At 43.2% G+C, this 21,316-nt stretch overlaps 1 protein-coding gene across 1 annotated transcript in view; it reads right to left on the bottom strand.

Annotated features, from left to right (window-relative positions):
• Positions 1-21,316, bottom strand: part of KIF5A (kinesin family member 5A) — a 168,501-nt gene that overhangs the window by 62,252 nt on the left and 84,933 nt on the right. The window contains exons 7-9 of the mRNA XM_040422214.1: positions 14,492-14,547; positions 4,300-4,387; positions 1,646-1,770 (exon numbers count right to left, since the gene is read on the bottom strand). Of these exons, the coding sequence (XP_040278148.1) occupies positions 1,646-1,770; positions 4,300-4,387; positions 14,492-14,547 (269 nt within the window). The remainder of the gene's footprint in view (positions 1-1,645; positions 1,771-4,299; positions 4,388-14,491; positions 14,548-21,316) is intronic.

Here is a 21,316-nt window from a genome sequence, read left to right as displayed (position 1 = left end):
TCCAATACAGACTTTGATTGACTGCTGCTGGTTACTGTAATGTGTATAAAGTAACAAATATACTAAAAGAAGAAAAATCTGGATTCATGAAAATGATTAAAGCAGAAGCTCTGTAAAACATTACTGACTGCAGAGATACAGTTGTAACGTTCTTGAAATCTACACTGCAGCAAGAAATGCTCCCTAGACCTTTCCTATGTTAAGCTATCACGCTGCAGCAAGTTATGTGCGTTACGATACATTTTATCTGTAGTGTTCTGCAGTCTAGAGCAATTACAGACAGGCTATATAATGAGCATACCGCAGAAATCAATATGTATTGTTCCGTCGGAGTTCACATTGATTTTAGCATATTTCATAGGCTATCATTTCTGAGCGTTATTCCAATGACTGTGTAGACTATCAGTAAAGCCTTTCGATATAAAGCATGCCGTGACTATAAGATTATGTGGAACACATAAAAACAAAACCCTGATCTGACAAGCCAGACAAAAATCAAAAGGTGCCCATTACAGCTGTCTAAAGAGCACCTTTTGTTTGTTAATAAAAGCATAAGATTACATGCAATCAACATGCTCTGTCCTGCACCATAAATTGTTCTGGCCCATATCCTTAGAATAGGCCATCAATATCCAATCAATGGGGCTAAAACTCATGGAACCCCCTATCGATCAGCTGTTAGAAGGGATCACAGTACTTGGACGAGTGCTGCAGCCTCTTCATTAGAGCTCATGCACACGGACCGTATGCGGAACCATTCACTTCAAAGGGTCCGCAAAAAAAAACGGAAGTTACTCCTTGTGCATTCCGTTTTCGTATGTCCGTTCCGCAAAAGGATAGAACATGTCCTATTATTGTCCGCATTACGGACAAGGATAGTACTGCTCTATGAGGGGCCAGCTGTTCCATTCCGCAAAATACGGAATGCGCACGGATGTCATCCGTATTTTTTTGCGAATCCGTTTTTTGCGGACCGCAAAATACATACGGTCGTGTGCATGTGCCCTTAGTCTGTGTTACGTTACATCCGTTGGTCACATGGCCTTTTTGTGCAGCTCAATCCCATTCAAGTGAATGGGATTGAGCTGCAGTAACAAGCACAGCCACTTTACAATGTGTGGCACTGTGCTCAGTATACTATGAAGAGGCTACAGCCCCTTTAAACAGCTGATGTGTGGAGAGTCGGACCCCAATGATGAGCTATTGATGAGTATGCTAAACATAGGTCATCAATATTTAATTCCTAGACAACCTCTTGAGCACTTAATCAACTGTTATCCTTTTTATATGAGAGAGTCTTTTATGTTGGCTCTTCTGGCTTATCTTTCTTTTAGTATATACTTGCATTATTCATGAAATAAGAAATCTTGGGCATCTTTTTTAGAACATTACATTAGACTGCTCCCTGTTACTCCTCCTAGCAGTTTTTAAATAAACTGACAACTGGGCGTATGTGTCCGGAGTACATTTTCACTCTGTCCGATCTGCTGACAGTATCAGGACGTACCCCTTTGACCAGGGGAAATGGTCAACACCCTATGGTCAATATATTAATAAAAAAAATACCCCAACATAATTTTCACTGAATTATCACTGAAAGGGTAACACAGTGACAAACCCGTCATTGCAAGGTTACGATTCTGACCTTCTCACTGCCAGCTAAGTCAACCAAATACAACTTTCCACTCAGCTTCTGCTCCGTCTCCACATTCTCCTGCTTGATATTGATGAGGAAGATGCTGTGACTACGGGAACTGTGCTCATTCATGTCTGAAACAGACGATGGGGGTCAGTAATAGAACATATGAAAAGGGGTAAAACAAGACAGGACTCAGGTCATGAGAAGGAGCATCCATTAAAGGGGTTGTCCCATGAAAAATATTCTACAGTTTTCAAACCAGCTCCTGGATCTGAATACTTTTGTAATTGCATGTAATTAAAAATTTAGCATAGCTACTGAGCTATTCAATAAAATGTATCTGTATAGCGCCACCTGCTGTTTTATTTTTTCTTATTTCTTTGTCCTGCTCACTGAGAAGGCCGCACATGCTCAGTTTCATCCTTCAACTGAGCATGGACACGCCCCCTTAGCTGCAGCAGAACAGACACTCCCCTTGTGCTGTCAGCTTGATATAAATCTAGTAGAGCAATTAATGTGGAGATCTCTAGATCCATGTGAGGTGCAGGGCTGGTTCTAGCTTTGTTAGAGAGAGATTGACATCTACTATATGATGTCTGATTTTCATTTTTTACATTAATCATGGGATAACCCCTTTGATGATTTGTGTGACCATTACCAAAGTTATAATGAAGGCAACATCAGGAGCACTGAGAAAGTAAAGGACAAAGAGACTCTTCCACGGTCCATAGCTTTAAATTGGTTGGAGAATTCTAACTTTTAAAGGGGCATTCCCCAACAAACTCCTCCTGGTGCCACGCTGTTTCTATAGCTCCTATATAAGTGAATGGGATCTATGGAAACAACTACAAGAACTATGGAAACAGCATAGCACAGCGTACTCCAAAGATAGATGCAGGTCCCATCTCCAGCACCTATCAGACATTTATAGTATATCATGTGGATATGTCATTTTTGTTTGAGATGGGAATACCCCTTTAAGTAATTATTACTACTTATTATTATATTATGTGCATAAACAGTCAAACAAATATTACATATATAGCACTACACTTACTGTAGATCCTGCATTAGAAATGGCTAAAATGCACTAGTGGTGAAGTAGTATCCACCTAACTGCATAAGAAGAGCGAAATCATGGTATGTTCTAGGACCAGATAAGAGGTACGCAAATGAGCTCTTAGCAAGATCTAACTAACGCCACAAGATGTAAATAGGTGCTGGATTAATTATCTCAAGGCATGTTTAAAGCCTTGGATTTCGTTTTTGCGTTTTCGTTTTTCTTCCCATTTTTTTTTATTTTTTCCCTTCACATAGCTGTATGGGGGCTTTTTTTTTTTTTTTGCAGGATAAGTTGTACTTTTTAATGCCACCATTTAATATGGGATGCAATGTATTGGGAAACAGGGAAAAAAATTCCAAATGGGGTGAAATTGGAAAAAAATATTCAATTAAGGGTGGGTTCACACTAGCGTTATGGATTCCGTTATGGCTTTCCGTTATAAAATGGTTATAATGGAATCCATAAGACGGAAGGATGGATCTGTTTTGCTGCCCATAGACTTGCATTATGACGGAATGCAAAACGGACGCCTTTAAAAGGCATTCCGTTTGCTCTCCGTCCTAATAGAAGTCTATGGGAAAACAAAACGGATTTGTCTGGTTCCCATTATGCAAGATGGAAAACAAAGTCCTGTCGACAGGACTTTTTTTTTCCGTCTTGCATAACGGGACCCAGACGGATCAGTTTTGTTTTCCCATAGACTTCTATTAGGACGGAGCAAAACGGAATGCCTCTTAAAAGCTTCCGTTTTGCATTCCATCTTATGGATTCCGTTATGTTCTGTTATAACCCTGTTATAACGGAAAGCTATAATGGACTCCATAACGCTAGTGTGAACCCACCCTAAGCCACAGTTTTATGAGTTTTGTCCCTACAGCGTTCTCTATGCGGAAAAAAAGACCTGTGCTCTTCATTCTCTGGGTCAGTACGATTACAATAATGCAACGTATGTGTAGGTTTTTTTGTGTTTTAATACTGAAAAAATAATCAAAACTGAAAAGAACATTTTTTATTTTTTTTTACATCGTCATAATCTCACCCCCATAACTTTTTTTATCGTTATGTCTACCGAGCAGTGTGGGGGCTCATTTTTTTTCAGAACAATCTGGAATTTTGATTCATACCATTTTGGAGTGTGTGTAACTTTTTGATCCCGTATGGGATAAATATTTTTATATTTTAATAGTACGGGCATTTTCAGACGTGGCGATGCCCATGTTGTTTATATTTTGTATTTTTTTTCTTTATTCTAGGGAAAGGGGGGTGATTTTAAATTTTAAATTTTTTTTACATTTTACCTTTTTAATTTTTTTATATCCCCTCTAGGAGGCTACAAAATACAGTACTCAGATTGATGACAACTTATACTGTATTCCCATTAGTTTATTTTGCAGATATCCTATGTTGGCTGCTGGCCAACATAGGAACTGCAGTTCTAATACGCTGGGTCTCTTCAGACAGACTCAGCGTATTAGAATGAATGACCGGCATTCCTGATCGCTGCACGTATGGATCACAACAAGCTAGATACCCCCTCACATACAGTTCACCACAGGCGCTTTACTTCCGAAATCAGATAACCTATATCAGGCCTTACTTGTGACAGCGACATGGCGGTTGGACTTTCCTTCATCAATCACATCTAGGATTTCCTCAGGACTGGACACAAAACGCTCAGTACAGCCCTGACATGGAAAGAAGAATGCATTAAATCTTCATTTGGGTTACAAGCAGAGTGCATGTCATTTAGGGTCCATTCACACTTCAGTATTTTTCTTTTCCAGATTTTCATTCCGTTTTTTGCGGATCCGTGTTTCCGCAAAAACCTTCCGTGTTTACCAATTGTACATCCACATCCATTCTGTTTTTCCGCAAAACAAACGGAAGGAGGAATATATGTTGGTAGGGTATTAAAAAAAAATTCTTTCTATTTCCTGGAAACGGATCCGCATTTGCGGATGACATGTCGATGATATATTGATTCATTCCACATCTCGTCGCCGTTTTGCGGACTCATTGACTACAATGGGACCACGGACCGCATTTTGCGGACAATAGTAGGACAAGCTCTATTTTTTTTGCGGATCCGAATAACTGAACGGAACAATGGATGCGGACAGCACACTGAGTGCTGTCCGCATTTTTTGCGGGGCCATTGAAATGAATGGGTCCGCATTCCATTCCGCAAATTTGTGGAACGGATGCAGATTACAAAATACTGACGTGTGAATGGACCCTAACCAATCAGCAATAACACCAAATATTTCATTACTTGCAATAGTTTAGTACATAGTCTACATTGTCTGGGATGACATTACAGTTCTACAGCCTCAGATCATTAAAGGGGTTGTGCAGTGCTACAATACTGATGACCCATCCTCTGGATAAGTCACTAATATCAGATTGGCAGGGGTCCGACTCCTGGCACCCCCACAATCAGCTGTTTAAAGGGGTATTTGCACTTGTGCAAGGACTGCTTCCTCTTCAAAATTACATGCGCATCGTCTCCTTTGTAGATAAGGCGCAGGGTACTTACACCTGCCAAGGAAACGTCAGGCAGGTAATTTTGAAGAGAAAGCAGCACTCAACTAGCGCCACTACTGATACCATTTTAAATGGCTGATCAGCGAAGGTGCCGGGAGTCTGATATTGATGATGTTTCCAGGGGATAGATCATCAAAACTGTAGCATGGCAAAACCCCTCTAAGAATGAAATGTATAAGAGAGGGATAATTATCTGCTGTCAAAGGGAATTCCTCATGTATTTCATTTTATTTTCAGCATTGGATATAAGTATGTATATGTTAAGAGCTTTCCTGGAGTCGGTCATATTGGAGGCGCACAGATCTCTCCTGCATTCTCTAAATACACAGCGCACCAGGGTATTGCGCTAAAAGACAGCTACAATAAATGACAGGTCAGAAAAAGTCAATAGGCTAATACTGTTTCTTGAAATGGATGGAGTACAGCTCTTTCCCCAGAGACCAAGAAGCGGCAGTGGAGATCTGTATGTATTGTGTTGACCTGCCTTATCTAGATCTTCAGCAGTACAACAGAGCTGAAATCTGTCATTAAATGCCTGTGCTCTGCTGTTTCTGCCCCAGTCTACACAACTAAGCTGACATGTAAGCTGTAAGGAAACAGAAAATGTCAACCTATAGTGTGTGCTCCATTCACCAGTAAGGAAATAAATATTTTATGATTTTTTAATGGACAGTAACATAAGAAAAACACCAAGAATTTAGAAACTGTTAGAAAACCTAATTTCATTGCCATTTTCTGAGCATATATTAAATGACAGTCCGTGGGTCCATAATTAAAGAGGACCTGTAACCTCTCCTGACATGTCTGTTTTAGTAACTACTTGCATCTCCTTGTAATAATAATTCTGGAGCATCTATTCTTATGACTATGTTGTGCCTTTCCTTATTATTCCTGCTAGAAGTTATGAATGAATTACTAGCAGTTTGCAATGAAGGTCCAGAGTGGTGTTACCAGTTGGGAGGGTGTCCCTGCAGTTTGACACTGGCAGCACTGAATGGATAATATCAGACAGTGCAGGGACACTCACCACCCCCATCTGATCCTTCATTGCAAATTGCAAGTAATTAATTCATAGCTTCTAGCAGGAATATTAAAGGAATGACAAAACACAGAATCATAATAATAGATTGATATTACGTGGGGATTGCAAGTAGTTACAAAAAAAAAGTCATGTCCGGAGTGGGGACGTGTCCTCTTTATAAAACATTGGTTTAGTAATATTTAAACTTTTACTAGTGCATCCAATCATCACCTCCCCCCCCCCCCCCCCAGACAGGCACACCAGATGATATAATAATTTCATTTAGAGAAAAGCAGAGACATTACTATCATCGACCGACTACTTCGCATGCGATCACTAAATTGTTCTTTGTGAAGGGCAATAATGGAGTCATGGAACAGCGTGAATAGTATTCAGTTCAAAGAACGTTCCGACTTGGAGAAATGATACTAAGTATTTTGTATTATATTTCAGCCTCGGCAAAACAGCGTGAAATCAATACTTTGGCTTTCAGCAAAAATGCTCCGAATCTCTGTGCCTGCCCACATAACACTGCACAGAAGAATGGATTTTCTGCTTCCAGTAATAGGCCCTCACTGGCTGCCCGTAGCACTTGTACAATCCATCTGTCTGTCTATCTTTCTATATAGAACTAGCTGAAGGACCCGGCTTTGCACGGGTATATTTAATCTATTTTATTTAATGTTTGTTTGTGTCGTTAAAAGATATTGACAGTAACCACTATCACAGTGACATCTACAGTACCCCGCCCCCTTAACAGTGACCTCCACAGCCCCCCCCAAAGTGCCCCATCTCCTTAAAATGGGACCTCCACAGTACCCTGCTGCCTTAACAGTGACCTCACAGTACCCCGCTGCCCCTTTAATAGTGGCCTCCACAGTCCCCTCCTCCCTTAACAGTGACCTCCACAGTAGCCTGCCCTCTTAACAGTGACCTCCACAGCAGACGCCCCTTTATTAGTGACCTCCACGGTACCCCATCTCGTTAACATTGATTTCCACAATAACCCGCCCCTTTAACAGTGACCTCTACAGCACCCCGCTCCTTAACACTGACCTCCATAGCAGACCGTCCCCTTAACTGTGACCCCCACCGTTCCCTGCCCCCTTAACAGAGACCTCCACAGCATCCCACCCCCTTAACACTGACCTCCACAGCGGCCGCACATTTATTAGTGACCTACACAGTACCTCATCTCCTTAACAGTGATTTCCACAACACCCTGCCCCTTTAACAGTGGCCTCTACAGCAATATGTCCCTTAACACTGACCTCCATAGTGGACCATCCCATTAACTGTGACCTCCATAGCAGCCTGCCCCTAGGGTGGCCAGAGGTGCGGTTTTAGGCCGGACAGTCCAGCTTTCAGACTCCCTGTCCTCTGTCCGGCGCAGGGCCTGGACGGACACAGGGATGTCCTTTTGAACAGCTCACTCTCACACAGCAGCACTGTGCTGTCTGAGCATGAGCTGCAGGGAGAAAGTCAGACTCCCACCCCTGCAGCTGACAGAAGTTGATTTTTACCTTCATTTTTTTCAATTCCCGTCGGCTGCAGAGTGGGAGGGGGTATGGCCTAACCGGGTCGAGGGCATGGCTTAACAGGGTTTTTAAGTCTCTCTTTTGAGGATGGCCAGAATGGTCACCCTACCTGCCCCTTTAACTGTGACCTCCACAGCACTCCTGGTGAAAACCTGGTGTAAAACTGTGTGCATGTGGAGACTAAGAGCCTGCAATCTTCTATTGGCTGATAAGGGACGTGTCACTGTGTGTATGGCAGTTGAGATATGAAAAGAAAGACCTTCAGGCTTCTATTGGCTAATGTAGGTCATGTGATATGCCTGTGTGCCAAATTTCGTGATTGTAAATGCGACGGTGCGCATTCCTTTAGCAGACATACAGTACACACATATAGTCGTGGCCAAAAGTTTTGAGAATGACAAAAATATTGGAAATTGAAAAAGTTGCTGCTTAAGTTTTTATAATAGCAATTTGCATATACTCCAGAATGTTATGAAGAGTGATCAGATGAATTGCATAGTCCTTCTTTGCCATGAAAATTAACTTAATCCCCAAAAAAACTTTCCACTGCATTTCATTGCTGTCATTAAAGGACCTGCTGAGATCATTTCAGTAATCGTCTTGTTAACTCAGGTGGGAATGTTGACGAGCACAAGGCTGGAGATCATTATGTCAGGCTGATTGGGTTAAAATGGCAGACTTGACATGTTAAAAGGAGGGTGATGCTTGAAATCATTGTTCTTCCATTGTTAACCATGGTGACCTGCAAAGAAACGCGTGCAGCCATCATTGCGTTGCATAAAAATGGCTTCACAGGCAAGGATATTGTGGCTACTAAGATTGCACCTCAATCAACAATTTATAGGATCATCAAGAACTTCAAGGAAAGAGGTTCAATTCTTGTTAAGAAGGCTTCAGGGCGTCCAAGAAAATCCAGCAAGCGCCAGGATCGTCTCCTAAAGAGGATTCAGCTGCAGGATCGGAGTGCCACAAGTGCAGAGCTTGCTCAGGAATGGCAGCAGCCAGGTGTGAACACATCTGAACGCACAGTGAGGCGAAGACTTTTGGAAGATGGCCTGGTGTCAAGAAGGGCAGCAAAGAAGCCACTTCTCTCCAAAAAAAAATCAGGGACAGATTGATCTTCTGCAGAAAGTTTGGTGAATGGACTGCTGAGGACTGGGGCAAAGTCATATTCTCCGATGAAGCCTCTTTCCGATTGTTTGGGGCATCTGGAAAAAGGCTTGTCCGGAGAAGAAAAGGTGAGCGCTACCATCAGTCCTGTGTCATGCCAACAGTAAAGCATCCTGAGACCATTCATGTGTGGGGTTGCTTCTCATCCAAGGGAGTGGGCTCACTCACAATTTTGCCCAAAAACACAGCCATGAATAAACAATGGTACCAAAACACCCTCCAACAGCAACTTCTTCCAACAATCCAACAACAGTTTGGTGAAGAACAATGCATTTTCCAGCACGATGGAGCACCGTGCCATAAGGCAAAAGTGATAACTAAGTGGCTCGGGGACCAAAACGTTGACATTTTGGGTCCATGGCCTGGAAACTCCCCAGATCTTAATCCCATTCAGAACTTGTGGTCAATCCTCAAGAGGCGGGTGGACAAACAAAAACCCAATAATTCTGACAAACTCCAAGAAGTGATTATGAAAGAATGGGTTGCTATCAGTCAGGAATTGGCCCAGAAGTTGATTGAGAGCATGCCCAGTTGAATTGCAGAGGTCCTGAAAAAGAAGGGCCAACACTGCAAATACTGACTCTTTGCATAAATGTCATGTAATTGTCGATAAAAGCCTTTGAAACGTATGAAGTGCGTGTAATTATATTTCACTACATCACAGAAACAACTGAAACAAAGATCTAAAAGCAGTTTAGCAGCAAACTTTGTGAAAACTAATATTTTTGTCATTCTCAAAACTTTTGGCCACGACTGTACACTCAGCTTTATATATTAGATATAATGGAACCACTGCTTCCTGTCATGTTCACATTTACGTATATTGATTTATAGTCCCATTAGACGACCAAGACAGTAAATGCTTTTACTTTGAGAAATACAGGATTAAATCAAGCATAAAATACTTTTACTTAAAGGGAACCCATCCCCTGCAGTCACTGAGGGCGGCATAGTATAGTGACAGACCCAATGTCACTTCTATTATGGCAGTTTTAGAGTACTGACATGCTGAACCCCATAGTGTGCTCCAGCACTGCGAGGGAAAGGCGTTTGATGAGATGATGGAATGCACCCTCCGATCTCTGGACTATGACTGAGGGGTTTCTTACCACATAGGAAAGAAACCGGACACGCATTGTCCGAAGTTGGGGAAAGCGATTCTTAATGGGCTCATCTTTATTGCAGTGCAATCATAAAAAAAATTGCCCCCGAAGATGTACATAGCCTTTAATCCCTTAGTGACCAGCCTGTTTTGGGCCTTAATGACCAAGTGTTTTTCTTCCTTTTTTCATCGTCGCATTCCAAGAGCTATACATTTTTTATTTTTCCATCTATATAACTTTATGAGGGCTTGTTTTTTGCGGGGCAAGTTGTAGTTTTAATGCCACCATTTTGGGGTACAAATAACTTTCTGATTAAATTTTATTAACTCTTTCTGGGAGGGAGATGGGAAAAACAGCAATATTGCCACTGCGTTTTTACGTTATAAATTTTACGGCGTTCAATTTTCGGTATAAATAACATAATAACTTTATTCTCTGGGTCAGTACGTTTTTTTTTACATTTTACAACTTTTTTTGCAATAAAACCCCTTCTATTTATAAAGAAAAAAATGTGTTTGCATGATTCCTTCCAAAGACCCATAACTTTCTTTCTATGGAGTTGTGGGAGGGCTTGATTTTTGCGGGACGACTTGTATTTTTCATTGGTATTATTTTGGAGTAAATGGTGCTTTTTGATCGCTTGTTATTAAGTTTTTTCAGTGGCAACTAAGAATAAATTAGCAATTCTGTTTTTTTTTGTTTTTCTTTTACAGCGTTCGCCGTAGGGGATAATTTACATGTTATTTATGTAGTCCGGGTCATTACGGACGCAGCAATACCAAACATATGGGGAAGACTTTTTTTTGCAATTTCTTTTCATTGAAAAGCGTATTGAATAAATGAGTTTTTTTTTTTTTCCTTTTATTTTTTACCACTTAATAGTCCCACAAAGGGACTATAACAGACAGCTTTTTGATTGCTTTTAAAAAAGCAGCCTGCTCGAAATTACTGAAGGCTGGTTTGGGGCCTACATCAGACCCCTGCGAGCCTTCACACACATCGGCATCCCGCGATCGCATTTGCGGGGTGCTAATGGGAGACAGAGGGAGTCCGCTCCCTCTGTCAGCACTGTACATGCGGCGGCCATGTAAAGTGTTAAACAGCCCGGATCAGCACTCCTGCCGGTGAGGGCTGTTAGAGCAGGGCCTCGGCTCTAATGTGAGAGCCGTGTCCCCGCTCCCTGGGGGACCCATGCAGCGCTTAGGCTGGGCCACCCAAGGCCTCTTAGTGACCGCCGTAAAAACACGTATGGGTGGTCACTAAGGTGTTAATGCTTTTTAAATGCTGTTAAGAACAGCTCAGGCTAGATTGCCAACCACACAATCATGTCAAGGAAATAGAATAAAAAAATCTGCAATCAGAAAATAAAAACAGATTAGAAAAAAGGATATTTGTTGATATCTAATTTTAACTGACAGAAAAAAAACTGGCGACACATTCCCTTTAAGAGGACGTGGCAGACCATTGAAATCAGCGGGTCTGTCACTACGCTATACTGCTCTCTGTGAGGATAGAATAGTACTCAGGTGACAGGTTCCCTTTAAAAAAAATGTGAAGTGAAAAAGCGCAACGTTCGGCAGCCCATAGACCATAGTACACCTGAAGCCCATTGCACCACTACCAGACCTGTACATAGGGCTGTTCAGAGAAAATGACATGCTATAAGTGTATATGGATTTACTGTGCAGTCATTAGTACTGGAGGAAGAATGGAGGAAATATATGTCAGCACTACAGATACCAGCATGCTGCAGTGTTAGGTAATCCAGGGGATGGCTCTAATGGATTGTTTGACTACAACTTCTGCCCAATATCTACGTATTCATCCTCTAGAAAAGTAACTAACATGACCCATATATTGCAGAGCTCTAATTGATTTGGTCAGGAAACATGTAGTCTTTGTTCTGAATATATCAGCAAATGGCAGATCTCTTTCGCAAAGTTGATCTGCCATTTCTCATTTGTACAATTGCTGTTGGCTGCTGTCGCTGAATGGCAGGGAAGAATCAGCGTGTGTCATCCTTGTTCAAAGAACGTCCATGTGAGATCCCTAGTGTATAGTCGGCCTTACTGGTGGTTCGGTAATCCGTACTTTATAGTCATTCTGCCTTGCTATAATAGAAATCAGCTCTCCATGCACTGACTTCCTGCTAATGGCGATGGGCTTGTGTTAAAGGGGTTGTTTTTCATGTAAAAAATATTCTACAATTTTCAAACCAGCTCCTGGATCTGAATTATTTTATAATTGCATGTAATTAAAAATTTAGCATAGCCACTGAGTTATTCAATAAGATGTATCTGTATAGCTCCACCTATAGTTTTTTTTTCTTATTTCTTTGTCCTTGTCACTGAGATGGCCGCACATGCTCAGTTTCATCCCTCAACTGCCTCCTGAGCTGTGATAGGGAGAGCATGGACACGCCCCCCTGAGCTGCAGCAGAACAGACACTCCCCTTGTGCTGTCAGTTTGATATAAATCTAGCAGAGCAACGAACGGGGAGATCTCTGGATCCATGTGAGGTACAGGGCTGGTTCTAGCTTGGTTAGAGAGAGGTTGTCATCTACTATATGAGTTCTGATTTTAATTTTTTACATTAATCATGGGAAACCCCTTAATACACAGCAGCCAATCTGAGAAGGTAGAGCTAAAGGGAGAAGAGAGCAAACCAACGATGAGACAAAAGGCATTAGTCTTCTCTACTTCTCTATGAGAATGACAGCCTCTATTCGTCTTTAGTTATCTTCTAGTCGAGGAGAAACTGATTATGGATGTTTTCATCCATAGCCAATTTGTTGCAGAAATTTATTCTAAGTCTCAAGTCCCTCGTTCCTCCTCACTTTAATTACTATCATGCATGTTGCTTCCGTTTCATTCAAAATCTATCAAATTAATGGAACTAGCTGAGCACAACGCTTATTCTGTTGTGGATTTTTGCCTCTTAAAGTGTGAAATCCATGGTGAAAATTAGCTCTAATTCCACATGATGACAGGGATGCTGGGGACCTGAAAATCCTCAAACATTTTTCACCTTTTAAAATGCACCCAGATGAAGTATGATTAAGTCATTTTCTGGAATTTCTCTCTAATTCAGAACGTTTTTATTAATGAGATTTTAATGAGAACACTTTTGGGAATACACAGTTAGCACAGGAGAAGAGAGGCCCGGCAATGAAATGTTTCTCTTGCTCCCAACATGTGCATATTGCATTTTCGTGCAGCCACCACTAGGGGGAGCTCAGTGCAAAGAGATATGTACAGCTTCTGTTGCAGCCAAAGGTAAACATATAAATTCCTGTGTGCTGAGCTCCTCCTAGTGGTGGCTTCAAGCAGTTTTGTAACATGTGTAAGGAGAAGCAGTGATTTAGAGATGCACGTTGAAGAATTATCAATGTATTTATACCAGCTGCATGGCAAAAATGCATTGAGAAGTATAGGGTGCATACTGAGCGCCATATATATGAAGCACCTATTCCACTTTTACCAACATAGAAGTCAGAGAAAGTGGGTAAAGCTGAGGACGACTTTCTTTCACTTTTTTTTTCAAATCTGGGATGTTGAGCTTTGTGTGTCCCTGTTGCCAATGAGTATTTGACACATGCATACTGGAAAGCTTGGAGGAGAATGGGGGAGGGGGGGGGGGCTCTATACGCCCTATGAGATCTGTGTACGCCCCTGTGTATATGTATTACATAGATGACTCTAAGCGTGCATATGTTATATGGCTTACACTGGGCCTGTCCGTTTTTATGATATACAGTACAAGTATTAAAGGGATTCTGTCACCAGATTTAACCCTATTAAGCTAGCTGACATTAGCGATGTGCTAATGTCAGCTAAACCTAACTAACGGCAAAAATCTAACTTTTATAATATGCTAATTAGCTTCTAGGAGCGGGGGGGGGGGGCGTTGTTCCTGCTCCTAGAGGCTCCGTTTTCCCACCTTTGTCGCCTCCCTCCAAGTCCTGATTGACAGGGCCAGGCAGCGCTCGCATCTGTCTGCCAGCCCTGTGCTCTGGTGAAATCTCGCGCCATTCAGTATTCGGCGCAGGCGCGGTGAGGGGAAGACGCTCGCAGGCTGCCAGCTTCCCCACCGCGCCTGTGCCGAATACGGAACAGTGCGAGATTTCACCAGAGCACAGGTCTCTGTCAATCAACACTTGGAGGGAGGCAAAAAAGGTGGGAGAACGGAGCCTCTAGGAGCAGGAACAACGTCCCCCCCCCCCCCCCCCCCTGCACCTAGAGGCTAATTAGCATAGATAAAAGTAGGAATAGGCTAGTTAGGTTTAGCTGACATTAGCACATCGCTAATGTCAGCTAGCTTAATAGGGTAAAATCTGGTGACACAAACCCTTTAATTCAGCCGCCAAACAGCAAGAAGATCAAAAGAAGAGAACATGCAGTGTCCGCTCTCACCTTGACAAATGGAACGCGGTTCTTGTCTTCATGCACGGAGAGGTTTGTTTTAGACACTGGAAAAGGAAGGAGAACGGATCGATTTTCAAAAGCATAAAAAGAAAATCAATACTGTCAAATAATTTACCCAACTCATTTCACCCACTAAAATTAAATATATTAAAGGGCAGGCAGAGCTACAGATGCACTTAACCTCCTAAGAAGGTCATTGTGGTAACCGCCTTTATTATTAGGCAACATCTTAAAAAGAGGTTTCTAGAATTAGATAAAAGGCTCTGCTTCTATCCCCAGAAATAGCGCCACTCTTGTCTATGTGCTATGTAAGGTATTCCAGCTTAAAAGGGTTTTCCAGGACTTAGATATTGATAACCTATTCTCAGGATAGGTCATCAATATCAAATCAGTGTGGGTCCGACATCCGGCACCCCTACCAATCAGCCTACGGCACTAGATGGATAGCTTAGTCCACTATGCAGTTTCCTGCGCAGGCGTACTGCAGCTCTGCTCACTGTCCTGTGTCTGTCTGTAAAACAACTGGCTGATACAAGAGCCTCCCTGCTGTGCCCTATCTGCAGTAGGACATGCCCCACCCTCCGTGCTAATCCCCACTCAGTCATCCACCAGCCGAAGATGGGGCACGTGAACAAAAGATTAACCCCTGTGTCATCTGCAGTATTTCTACATAACAGTTTGCGTCAAAACTCGGAACATGCACAATATGCTGCAAACAACATTTCGTGTTTATCATTCCTTTCTAGGGTTAGTGATATAAAATGATTGTGCCTAAAAATCACGTATAATCTTGTGACAGTTAAGTAAAGAACCTGGCTTCCAATATACTCATTATGATAACATTTCCATGACACACATTTCATTCATAGCAAACTGGGTTTACAGAATTGCATGTTACACCATCACAGAGTCAATCTAGGACATGAGATTTTAGAAGCCCATCTCCACAGCCTCAAGCATGTGACAGATCATCATCTATAATGAGAGCACTAATTTGATTCCCTAATGGATAAGATGCTAGCGCATGCTACCTGAATAGATAATGAGTCGATGATTGCTCATCTGCATACACATGCCATGCCTTGTAATAAACAGGACTGCAGTGAATATGTAGCCAGGTCATCTGCTGGTATCTGTCTATTGTTGTAACTCTGGTGACACATTTATTACATTATAAACATAGAATTCAATGAATTGGAGACCATAAAGCACGGTTCACGTTAGAAACTTTTGGAGACAAATTTTCCTTTTTTACATAGAATGGATGTATTGTAAGGGTATTTTTAAGTGACTGGTTCTCCCATTTAATTCTGTTTAATACTCTGTACAATAGTTTATAAGTTTTCCTTGTAATGAAGTGGGTTAGAGATAGTACCCATCCCCCATTGTGCTGATAAGACCACATTCCTGAGTAATCTCAGAGACATGCGGGCTACACAGTGGAGGAGGGGCTAACAGGTTAAAACTCTGCTACCCACCTTCACTCAGGAGACTCCACCAGGCCCTCCATTCTACGTAGGCACTAAGTATGATTGCCCTATCTCTCTTGTACACCCTGGGGTGTCGGTCATGTGTTATGACGGGGTAGACAGCCATGGGTTATAGCATAATCGACTGAGTCTCCACCCCATTTAGGCTAGTGATGTTTATTTAATTTTTATTATTCTGTATGTGATTTTTTTTGTGTTATCGTATATTTAATCACTTAGTAAATATACTTATTCATGTAGCCTGCGTAAGCTTATTCATTCTAAAATCTTTCAAATTCACTTTACGTTACAAATGGTGGTAGCAGTGGGATTTGAGCAAATGAATATGCTTACAGTTGATAGGGTGTTACATAGAGATAGGGTAGCTTAGACCCGCCACTCCGAATGGATATCCGGGCATTCATGGGAATTAATAATCTGCAGGCGGATTATTAGGGTTGCATGTGTTGTGCAAATCTGCTATGAGCTGTGAGTGGAGCTGTAGTAGGCTTGGTCAAATCTAGCAAAGTTTTTTTGAAAGTTGTAGAACTGAGCAGATTCTTGTGGAAATCTGTAAGACTCTGTGAAGTTAGAGCTTGCAGATTGCGGACATCAGAGCTCCTGTGAGGTTGAGGGGGGTTCTGATGAGTTAGAAAACAGAGCAGTGTCAAGATGCTAATTTATGGCACTAGCAAGAGAGAAAAGCACCCAAGTGTCTACAATCAGAAAGGCACTTGTGTTAAATGTTCAGAAATAAGCTGTTTACATTTTGTTTTGTTAACCTAAAGCTATGTGTATGTCCAAGTAGGAAAAACCTGTGGCCATAGCATTAGAGATGGTCAGTAAGTATTGTACCTAGTGTGTGCCAATAGATGTGTGGCTAGCACTAAGAATATGAAGGTGTTAGAAATATATCTCTGTTGAAATAGTTCTGTTTTTCAGAGTGTGAAAAGATATGTTGGTCAGAAAGATAAAGTATTGCCACAATCAGTAATTCAGAAGTTGGTTAAACTCCAAAGCATTAAGAATACTGTAGTGGTATAGGCATATAACAAATGGCAATCACAATTCATGTTGTTAATAAAGACTTCGGTCCTAACTTGATATTTGATTGCCTATCACCCCAGCGTCTATGGTTATAGGTTCAATAACTATTGAGAACTGAAAATTTTCTTTCCTACATTAGTACTTGATTGTTGTACAATCCCATTGTAATACATGTCATGATTTAATGCCATGTAGACCAATCTTATTTATGTTTTTGATATGGATATTCATTATCATTTTACTGTAAAGCAGAATTTACTTTTTTGAACCTTAAAATTTTGAATAAAAAAAGAATTTAAACAGAAAGATAAAGTATTGTCTGGTAGATGTATAAAGTTGAAAAAGCTTGAGGAAAGTTTAAGAAGGTTGAACCTTGAAAAATGCCCTACCTGTGTCTGGGCTGTTAAGGTATATAGACAAACAGATAGTGGTATGTTATTGCCCCATTCATCACCCTTCTAGTCTGATTGTCTAACTCTGTTTTAATCCCTTTGCTGAGGTCTCAGGAAAGCTGGATAGATCCTTGAGAGATAAGAGTCAGGAAAGGGGGGCTGACTGCTGTGGTGGGCTGATTCCATCCCCCAGCTTTAGCGAGAAGACTTAAGAGACATATGGTGTGCTAGGCAAACATTCCTTAGATAAGAGATGTTGGCAATGCAAAAGTGTCTATGAAAAAGGGAGGGGGTATGAGGAGTAAGAAAGAGAGAGTTAGTAAGTGATGTGATATGTGTAATAACCTTTTTATTTAATGGTTCTTCCTTCTTTGCCAAGCAGCTAATTGTATTGTGGGAATCCAGCCTTAAAGGAAAATTATTATATGTGTGCACCACTAATGGATTAAGACCACGTGGCATATAAGATGATTTGGGTTTATGTTTATAATTTGTATGCTGTCTTGTTATAAGATTTTGATTGATTATAGAGTGAAGACCAGAAGGCATTGGAAAGAATGGAAGAACAGCAACAGAGATCATCAGCAATTCTGGGTGTGGTGTGTGTATCTGTATCCAGGAAAGCTGTGTGACTATACAGTTTCAGAAATATCAAAGAAAAACTGTGTAGCTGAGAGTCAACTCATTCAATGGAATACAAATGAATGCAGCTTTAAGTTGTGGTTGAGTTGAATATGTGTGAAGTGAAGACTGATGGATGCTTAGCAGAGCTGTGTGTGCAGTCTGTACTCCAGGAATAAGAGCGTGGTTATGAGAAAAAATGAAAATGGGAAAGTGGATGGAGTCGCATTGGGGATTTTGAATTTTTCTTTGGAAATTTTTGGTTTTTATTGGTGCCAACATTTTTGATTGAGCACTACATTTATTATTTGTCATGGTCTTACCTTCTTGCTGTTCTCCTTCGTTTGACATGTGCTGGCGGCCATCTTGGTTTCTGGGTTTCTTGTAGCCTCCCACCCTGCGGCTCCTCCTTCCCACTGGGAGGAGCTGGATGCCTAGCTAATATATATAGGAGGTCTGTGGCTTCAGTTCCTTGCTTGGTCCTCCTGTGTTCACATGCTTCTAGACTGCTGCTGCTTCTGGTTCCTGATCCTGGCTTCGTCTGACTACCCTTCTGGTTCCTGACCTCTGGCTTCGCAAAGACTCTGCTTCGGTTTCGCCATCCGTTTGGACTTTTGCTTTACAGCTTTATTTTCAATAAAGCCTTCTTATTTTCACTTATCTCTTGTTGTACGTCTGGTTCATGGTTCCGTGACATTAGGACCAAGCCATGAATTCTGACGGTACAGGGCCATCCTCGCTACCCACGCTGGTTGCCAGACTTGATCAGCAGGATCACCTGTTGGGTCGGTTCGCTGTGGCGTTGCAAACCCTGCTTGAACGCACGGCTCATTTCGCTCCCGTTGCCGATGGGTCGGTTGTCGCTCCTGGGCCCGCTCCTACTGCCGCTCCGGTTGTTGCGCCAGAGTCTACCCCGACACCTGTTGTTGCACCTGCGGTGTTTCGGGGTATGACCGGTTCTGCCCCTCTTCCACAGCGCTTTGGGGGAGAGCCAACTCAGTGCCGAGGTTTCCTTAACCAGGTGGGCATTTATTTCGAGTTGCTGCCACATGCCTTTCCTACTGAGAGATCAAAGGTGGGCTTCTTGATCTCGCTGCTCTCGGACAAGGCCTTGGCCTGGGCCAGCCCTTTATGGGAGAACAACAATCCGGTGGTTGCCGAGTTTTCCGGTTTTGTTGCTTCTCTTCGGAAGGTATTCGATGTGCCGGCTCGTGCTGCCTCTGCTGCGAAGCTCCTTATGTCCATCAGACAGGGTTCACGATCCGTAGCTGAATACGCCATTGAGTTTCGTACCCTGGCAGCAGAGGTGGGCTGGAATAATGGGGCTCTGGTCGCTGCTTTCTCTCATGGTCTCTCGGATGCCTTGAAGGATGAGGTTGCAGCTAAGGACCTACCAGTGGAGCTCGAGTCTCTTATTTCTTTCCTGATTTTGATTGACACCAGACTCAGGGAGAGACCTTCCTTTAAGGAGAGCCTGCGGAGGTTTTCTAACAGATTGGCGCCTACGTTCGCTGTCCCACCCGTGCCTCCCTCTCCTCCCACGCCTCCTGGGGATGACTTGTCTGGGGGTGAACCCATGCAGCTGGGGTTTGCTCGCCTGTCCGAGGGGGAGAGGGTACTCCGGAGACGCGAGGGCCGATGCATGTACTGTGGTCTCGGTGGGCATTTTCGGTTGGCATGTCCGAACCGTCCGGGAAACGCTCGCACCTGAGATCCTGTCGGGGGAAGATCTTGGGTGGAGTCTCCTCGTCCCCGGTTTCCCGTGTTGACAAACCACTGATCACTGTTGTCCTCTCCTGGGTCGGGGGCTCGGTGACGACCCAGGCGTTGGTGGACTCTGGTGCTGGTGGTTTGTTCATTGATAATGTGTTCGCTGCCGCCAATTCCATCCCTCTGCAGGCTCGAGGTTCCCCACTGGCTCTTGAGGCGATAGACGGCAGACCCCTTCTGCCGCCACACGTGACTCATGAGACCCTTCCAGTGGGGATAGCCATTGGTGCCGTTCACAGAGAGTCGGTCTGCCTCCAGGTTATTTCGTCTCCACACTACTCGGTGGTCTTGGGGTACCCCTGGCTCCGGAAGCATAATCCGACTTTCGATTGGAGATCGGCCGAGATCCTCTCGTGGTCACCGCAGTGTGGGGCTAGTTGCATCCATGGGTCTGTCAAGTTGCTGTGTACTTCCTCGGACTCTCTGTTGCCTCCTGAATACGAGGAGTACCGGGATGTATTCGATAAGGTGCGCGCGGTTGCCCTACCTCCGCACCGCCCATACGATTGTGCCATAGAGTTACAATCTGGTGCCGTTCCTCCTCGTGGCAAAGTCTATCCACTGTCGGTAGCGGAGAATGAGGCCATGGAGGAGTACGTGAGGGAGGCGCTTTCACGCGGACACATCCGCAAATCCTCGTCCCCGGCAGGGGCTGGATTTTTCTTTGTGAAAAAGAAGGGCGGTGAGTTGAGGCCTTGCATCGATTACAGGGGTCTCAATCGCATCACGATCAAGAACGCTTACCCGATACCCTTGATTTCCGAGCTGTTCGATCGCCTTAAAGGGGCCACGGTCTTTACCAAACTCGACCTGAGGGCGGCATATAACCTGGTAAGGATCAAGGCGGGCGATGAGTGGAAGACCGCGTTTAACACCAGGACCGGTCATTATGAATCCTTGGTTATGCCCTTTGGGTTGTGCAATGCGCCCGCAGTCTTTCAGGAATTCATCAACGATGTTTTCCGTGACCTGTTGCAGCAGTGTGTGGTGGTCTATTTGGATGACATCTTGGTATATTCTGAATCCATGGAGGCCCACATTCTGGATGTCAGACGAGTGTTGCAACGGTTACGAGAGAACAAGCTGTTCGGTAAGCTTGAGAAATGCGAATTTCACCGATCCCAGGTAACCTTCTTAGGTTACATCATTTCCGCTGAGGGGTTCTCCATGGATCCTGAGAAGGTTTCGGCTGTCTTACAGTGGCCCCAGCCCAGTGGTCTTCGTTCCCTGCAGCGCTTTTTGGGCTTCGCCAATTATTATCGGAAGTTCATCAGGGACTTTTCCATGCTAGCCAAGCCTCTCACGGATCTGACCAGGAAGGGCAGTAATTCCCAGGTCTGGCCGCTCGAGGCCATCCGAGCTTTTGAGGCTCTAAAGTCCGCCTTTGTGTCGGCTCCGATTCTGTCGCATCCCAACCCTGGGTTGCCCTTTGTCCTCGAGGAGGACGCGTCTGAGACGGGAGTAGGCGCCCTTCTGTCTCAGCGTAGAACACCAGAGGGTCCTCTGCTTCCTTG

This window comes from Bufo bufo, chromosome 3, assembly GCF_905171765.1.
Source record: "Bufo bufo chromosome 3, aBufBuf1.1, whole genome shotgun sequence".
Taxonomy (NCBI): Eukaryota; Metazoa; Chordata; class Amphibia; order Anura; family Bufonidae; genus Bufo; species Bufo bufo.
The sequence above is the reverse complement of the archived record's forward strand: the minus strand, read 5'-3'. Positions and strand labels throughout refer to the sequence as shown.